The sequence below is a fragment of the Salvia hispanica genome, chromosome 6 (genome assembly GCF_029641045.1).
Source record: "Salvia hispanica isolate PSC_SH4W2 chromosome 6, Shi_PSC_v1, whole genome shotgun sequence".
NCBI lineage: Eukaryota > Viridiplantae > Streptophyta > Magnoliopsida > Lamiales > Lamiaceae > Salvia > Salvia hispanica.
In genome coordinates this window covers 44267212-44274778 of record NC_142697.1, presented here as the reverse complement: position 1 = coordinate 44274778, position 7567 = coordinate 44267212, and the positions used below count along the sequence as shown (strand labels likewise).

Genomic DNA, 7567 nt, shown 5'->3' with positions numbered 1-7567 from the left:
ATCTCCTTCAATTATGTATAATATCCTTTCATATCATTTAAAGTACAGTTTAAGTAGGTCTTAAAATTAGAGGTTGTTATTGTCCACAAATGGGATTTAGCCAAAAAAAATAAAATTGTATGCATTTAAATGTATAGTTCATCGCTCATCACTCTCTAAATAGATTAGGAGTGCATCTACATCCGAAGTCGAAAAAATGGATTTAAATAAAATAGTGCTCTTGACCTTGAATAGAATCTTCTATACTTAATTATATTTATATTTGTACAATGCAGTCTTTTGGTCAAAAAGAGGAACTTTACCAGTCAATTTTCTGAGTTTCTGCGTGGATTCCCTGTCAATTTAAGCATGAATCTAGACTCGTTGACCCTTTTCAATTCATAAAAATATTGATAGTAGGGAGTACTACTACTTAGTCCCCCATCCACTAGTCTCATTTCTTAGAGTTATGGAATTTAAAATATATTAAAAAAAGTGTGTGAAATAAATTAATGGGATATGAATATTATTTGTATATATATTTCGTTCCTTTATAATTGAGACAAAGTTTTTTGACACAGAGTTTAAGAAATTAATATTGAGTGTGTTAAATAAATAGATAAGAAAGTAAAAATAAAGGTAGAGAGAATAAAATTAAAAGCGAATAAAGTAGCGAGAATAAAGTAAGAGAGAGTAAAGTAAGAAAGAGAAAAAAGTTACGACTATGGATGGAAATGACTCAACTATGAGGGAACTTACCGAAACGGAAAAATGACTCAACTATGAGGGAACTTACCGAAACGAAAAAATGACTCAATTATGAAGGAACAAATGGAGTATTAGTTTTAAATGAAATATGAGTGAAATGTGAGACCCTAATACTATTAATAGTAAAAATGAACCGAGACTTCTATCTGTGGACGGCTAAATGAAAAAAACGGAATTTCTATTCATGGATGGAAGGAGTATTTTCTAATCTCTCAGTTCCAAGATGATCAATTCTTTGGTGATATGAAATTTTATACATTTATTTTTAATGTTAGTATGTCTATATATTGTATTGTGTGGGTTTTATTATTTTAATACTAGTAATAATTGATTGTTCGTTGCTACTTTTCAGTGTATAGTTTCAGTGTGATAATGTGTGGTCATGTACCGGACTTTATAAGGTGCGATCGGATACAGTGAAACAAAAAAAATTATTATGAATCAGTTACTATAATAAACCAAGCAAATAATAATAATAATAATAATAATAATAATAATAATAATAATAATGTATAGTTGTTGCACAACCACTGATGTGCGCCGATAAACTATATCTCTGTATATAGTAGGAGTATGATGATATCGACATCTTAAATTATATATACTGTATATTCTAATTAAATTTAGTGTATGGAATAAAATTATGATTCATGATTTATATTTTGAGGACATTTGACTAACGCTAAATACAACGTAGAAAGTGTAAGTTGGATTGAGTATATTAAGTAGTAAAATCTAATTAATTTGGACTATAAGTCTAATTTTGTAACACTTGACGACGTCACTCTGACAGGTACAATTTCTTCGGTACTTAATCTTCTCGATATTTATCTTAAGTCTAATTTTTTTTTAAATTTTTTTGAGAGAATAAACGATGTTACTGTTTTTTTAATAAAAATATGAGTGATGATGACAAATGCATAAATCGTGCACTATAGATATTTCGGAAAGGTGGACGAAATTAATTGAGACGCTTTTGCGGATCCCATCAATATAATTGTTGAGGACATATAAAAACATTTGCATATACATTGAATCAAGATATACAACGTTGGATGAAAATACTTTATTTTCCATATCAATAATGTTTGCTGGCTAGTACTCCCTCCGTCCCAATAAATATGAAACGTTTGTTTTTTGGCACAGAATTTCATGTAGTGTTGTTTTGTGAGTTAAAAAAGAGAGAGTAAAGTAATAGAAATGAAAAAGTAGAGACAACCCAAAAAACGTTTCATTTCTAATGGGACAAAGGAAGTATATTATAGATTGATAAACCAATAAAAGAATATAAATGTAGAAATGGGGGTCCGTGTCGAAAATGAGCCGAATTTCTAGTAGTGATATAGTCAAAAATAACTCACACATCAAGAGGATACTATTGAGTTTTAAATCAAGAACATCATGAGACGAAATTGAATAAATTCTAGCGAATGTTGATGTATGTGCTTTCGTGATTGGGATCATGATTACAATGTTGAAGTTAATCATAAGTGAATGGTAGACAAGAACTTCGATAGAGACTTTTATCGAGTCTATTTTCTGGCGTTTAAATATGTATGGAGTTAGGTTAACGTAAAAATTACCTTAGTCTTCAATTCTTCATGCGACTTCAGTCATTTTATTCTTCTAACATTTATCTAGATAAAGATGAAGCATGTTCAGAGAACCAATCTATGCCAATTACGTTAATTCACTTGAGCTTTAAGTCAGTCCTATAAGTTTTTAAAATTTTCCGATTGGGATAAACTAGATTAACCTTTTTTATTTTTTGGTTACTCTAACTTTTATCTTTTGGTGTCAATGCTCTACAAGAATGATCGAATTATGAGAAAATAAAATTTAAAAAAACACTAGCTAGCTTCTTCAAAAAACCTAGTCTGATATTCTAAAATTATTGTTGCCAAAAATAATTTCCATACCATTTATATGAGATATACAAAACCTAAACAATGGCTGATAGAAACATTACTATTGTTTCCTCTCAAATGACTTTTTTATCTTCATCAACTAGAAATGCATAGTATTCGGGCCAATATCCCATGGTTTCTAAACTGAGTTGGGAGTTGTAAATATGAATTTAACCAATTAGAATTCGACATGCAAATTTGTAATTACGACTTCTATTTGGCACATGAAATTAGTGAAGTTGCAACTTGCAAAATGCAAAATGCAAATCAAAGTTGAAGACTGCACTGTACCAAGTGGCAAGTGAAGTTTGAAACTTGCAAATCTAAGTTGAAGACTGAATCTTGGTCCAGTTTCAATGGTGACAGACATATACATCAAATTGAAGTGATGTTTATTCACCATCCTTCTTTAACATTTCCACTAATTAAAATATACAGGATAGATCTCATAAAAAAATTTAATACTCTTCGTAATATTCTTTTGAGTTGTTGATCGTTGAGATACTCTGATTTTATTCGAGCTATAACTATTATTTCAAGCTTTGGTCGAGTTGTGTCTTTTTCTCCTTTCTTCCCCGCTTCTTTAACCCTCCCCTAGTCGCGATTCACCGTGTTTTATATTCTTAGAAAATGCGGGCGTGACATGTTTATTCACTATCCTTCTTTAACATTTCCACTAATTAAAATATAAAGGATAGATCTCATAAAAAAATTTAATACTCTTCATAAAAACACAACAACAGTGTCACATTTTTTTTTGTTATACATCGTTTTAGATCCCACTTTATTTATCGTTAAATAGAAATAAGCAACATTTCGAATTTGATTATTACCATGAAATTAGAATAAACAAAATCATTCAAAGACAAAACATCTTAGACTAGGTGAGACTAGGGTTGCCAGCTACATCACATGACACTTACCAACTTTAATCTACCAAGCCACTATCTCAACACTTTATTTTCTTTTTTTACCTTTAATTTCTTTTTATGTCTTACTTTGTTAAAAAAGTTGATAAAAAAGTATACAAAAAATTCTCCATAATTCACTTATTTAGTGCCATATTGATCTGTATTTGTGGTTAATCTATTTCATGCAATCCTTATCTAAAAATCAATTTATTTAGCAAAAATTGTCACCCTTTGGTGTAAACCTATAACAATTAAGGAAAAGATTCGCAAGTTGAAAGAGATATTAGGCAAATGCTGTCTAGTTTATTCATGATAGAAATGATTCTTATTTAGAGTACCCACATTTGATTGAGATGAGAAGATAAGATGTGTGTCCCATCTAAGATAATATCATCCAAATATTGGAGGATATGTGGTAAAGATCCCTCCTTTTATGCTTATCTACCCAACGCTGATCTACATGTTTGTACTTTGATGAGATGAAATTAATGAGTTCAACAACTACTATTATATTACATAGTTTAAGTGTTGATTTTCTAATGGTTGAGATTGCAGTTCTTCCACTAGGGTTAATGGTACCTTTCGGATAAGCCTATTACATTATTTAATTTTGAAAATAATGGAACTTTGTGTACTATACAACAAATTTTACTACCGTAATACATCCATTAAAAAAATATGTTCTTCTACTATAATATAATTTGAAGGCCTAAATTATTCAAATCGATAAATATTGACGTGGTGTGTAGTCATAGACCGATGCAAACATGTATTTTTGGTTAATTTTAGCGAAAGGATTATATGACAAAAACGATGTTATATCATGCCAAAATACATGCTAGCATCCGATCCGACCATACATGTAACATTCCAAGCCTAAAGTTAATAGTTTTGATATTTTAAAAATAGTTTAGACCTACAATTAATTGACATTTTTGATAATTTAGGATTTTAGGATTTAAATGGATACACATCCGATGTATACACATGTCTTGGAGGCCATAAAAATTTCAAAACATAAAGTTATCCGAATGGGACTTGAGCCAAACGGGCCACTCTCAGCTAAGCCCAACAAGCCTATTCTTTATTTAGAAGTTAAAGAAGGTAGATGGGCCTAACTGGCCCAAATAATACTAACAGTCTAATATTTAAAAAAAAAACACAAAAACACTTAAATTCAGCCTTTGATGTTGTCATGGGCCCTACCGTCAACTCCCTCCGTCCGTGAAATGTGTTCCACATTTGACTCGATATGAATTTTAAGTGAAATGTAGGTCCTACATTTACACATAAGTGTTAGTTTTATAATAGAATGTGAGTGTAATGAATTAGTGGAAAGTGGAGTTCATTTACTAAAAATGGAAAAAAAACAAAGTGGACAACATTCCGCGGATAACCGAAATGGTAAAAATGGACAACATTTCACAGACGGAATGAGTATTTATCTATGCCCCAATCTTTCAATGTTTAGATTTACTTTTGTTTTTCGTCCATCATAACATTTATGCCTTCCAATGGAGATTAACGACTTTTTTAACTATTCAATCCACGAGTTCCGCTTCTTATATACACGATTATATTCACTGGCGGACCTACACTTAATTGGGGAGGGGCTTTAGCCCCTAATGAATTCATTTTTTTAAAATTATTTTCTACTATAAAGTTCTAAAATTTATACTATACACTTTATTATATAAAAGCCCCTATTAATAATCTAAGTTACCTACAAATTTATTTTTAAGGTAAACTTTGAGAATTTAACCACTACTCCTATGCATTTTTGTGTCCGCCACTGATTATATTGATCTATTGCCATCAATAATACACTATACAATTTAAAAACAAGTGGAGATTGTACTAGATATGATAACTTACTTAGCATTGCCAAATCCAAACACAAGATAAGCACCCTCTCCCATCCATCAACCATTCATTATTCATATACATACTCGCAAAATCCATTATTTTCACATAGTCCTCCCTAATCATGATAAAATCTTCAACTTCTCCAAGGAATCAAACGACAGAGGCAATAGCACCTTCCACAAGATCGAACCTAAACCAAATCTCATTGACTCTGTCCTTGAACTCGAACGGCGAATTATACTGCGCCACGATGTAGTGCGAGGCGCTGTCCCCTGCATGGCTCCTCTCGATGGCGTCCGCCCACACAGTCCCAGCTAAAGATGCGTACAGCGCGGCGGCTTCGACCCCGACGTCCGCGTCCTGGACGAAGCCGCTGAACTGGCGGACGGCGACGTAGGTGAGCCCCCATTTCTGGAGCCAGAGGGTTTCGCTGGATGGTGCGGTAGGCTGGTTGGCTTTGGGGACGAAGAAGCTGACGACGAAGGAGGAGGCGCAGAAAGGCCCGTCGCTGGGTTTGACCTCGATGATCACCGGAGCCGTCATTTCTATCTTCTCGTGGTTGCTGTTCTTGCCTTGGATGTAGTCGAATAGCCTATGCATCAAGTAGAAAATATTGGTTCAAAGGGATAAAGATTAATCATCAAACTAAACTAACACTCATTGATTTTATTTATTTATTTTTATTTTTTTTGGTATCTAACGCAGGGAGAGCCTAAAAACAAAACTACACTGCCTAATACAAGAAACGCCTATTCTATCATGCAACAGCCTATAAATGAACTCCTAATATATTTCATATGGCAAATTGCAGTAGAAATGAAGTTTGGTCAAATTCTAACGGGCACGCAATTTTAAAATCAATCAGACTAACTATGAAGTTTGGAGCACCTAATATGGTACAAGACACAAAATTATAGTAAACGATATTGTCTATTCATAAACATCACCAATATATTACACTTATGCGACCGTATTTTTTAATTGTAAATAACTTCAAATTAAATTATTTTCCTGACTGATTTTTTTTATTGCGAAGACAACCAGAATTAGACCAAAATAAACTAAATTTCCATTAATTAAATATTTTTCATTAGACAATATCTCAATTAACATTATAGGAATAATGATTGAATCTATTTATCAATTTTATCTCCAACTTGTAATAAGTACATGTGGTGTGATCAAATACTAACTAAGTTACTGTAATAACTAATAACTAATATCAATTTTGTATATAAAAAATATCAATACAAAGATATAAATTTATCAATGTTCTTGTGTTGATAAACTTATATTTTTGCGTTGATATTTAAATTTACATGTTGTATTGATATAAACACAGAATTGAAAGTTATTAGTTATTACGGTAAATTAGTTAGCACGCTAGCGCAACCCGTATCCGTTATACTCCAAATATCATAATTTACCAAATAATTTAATCAACTATTAAAAGATAATTTACATATTATTTAGTGAAATTCAAATAATAAAAATTAAAAAACTCACTGGTAAAAGGCAACACTGCCGGCATGAACCAAGGAGATATCTTCGATAGGTTGAGTGGAAATCCACATGCTGGAATTATAACGCCGGATTTCGAAGCCTTCCCCGCTTCCGACGACGTCGTAGCTTGGGCACTCGATGCGCTCGCATTGCGCCGGGACCGCTCCTACCCCGCCGCCGGCGACGGATCCGAATAGAAACGCACTCACAAGAAAGCACAACTTGAAAACAACCCCCATCTTTAGCTCCTTCAATTCGATTTCTGGAATTTGTGCAGTGAAAATCTCAATCGATTTATTTGGATTTTGGGATTTTGGCGAGGTTTTTTTCGCTGGTGTGAATGCTGCCACGTGTACTGTGAAGGACTATCGGAAAAACTGGTGGCCCAAATTATATCAAGTTTTATTCTGAATTTAAGATAATGTTTTTTAGCTTATTATTGAAATTATGGGAGAGGGTAAATTGAGCCAACCCAACCAATTGGGTCTAGATTCAGCCCGAGAAAGCAATTGGGCCGGGCCTTCCTATAAACACACTGTAATTTTTTTTTTTTTATCTATCGTATATACTACATCCGTCCCATTAAATATGCAACATTTGAGAATCAATAAGAGAGAATAAAGTAAGAGAGAT

At 32.5% G+C, this 7567-nt stretch overlaps 1 protein-coding gene across 1 annotated transcript; it reads right to left on the bottom strand.

Moving 5' to 3' along the window:
- Positions 1–5399: 5399 nt before the first annotated feature.
- Positions 5400–7238, bottom strand: LOC125198540 (uncharacterized). The gene is made up of 2 exons (XM_048096850.2): positions 6938–7238; positions 5400–6023 (listed from the first exon to the last, which is right to left on the bottom strand). The coding sequence occupies exons 1-2, from the start codon at positions 7171–7173 to the stop codon at positions 5582–5584; spliced, it is 678 nt and encodes a 225-aa protein (XP_047952807.1). The 5' UTR covers positions 7174–7238; the 3' UTR covers positions 5400–5581.
- Positions 7239–7567: the final 329 nt, after the last annotated feature.

Excerpts from the sequence above, each read along its gene's own strand:
- LOC125198540 (XM_048096850.2), bottom strand. The coding sequence starts at position 7,173 with ATGGGGGTTGTTTTCAAGTTGTGCTTTCTTGTGAGTGCGTTTCTATTC. Across the intron at positions 6,024-6,937 it reads GGCAGTGTTGCCTTTTACCA|GCTATTCGACTACATCCAAG; the intron begins GTGAGTTTTTTA and ends CTTGATGCATAG.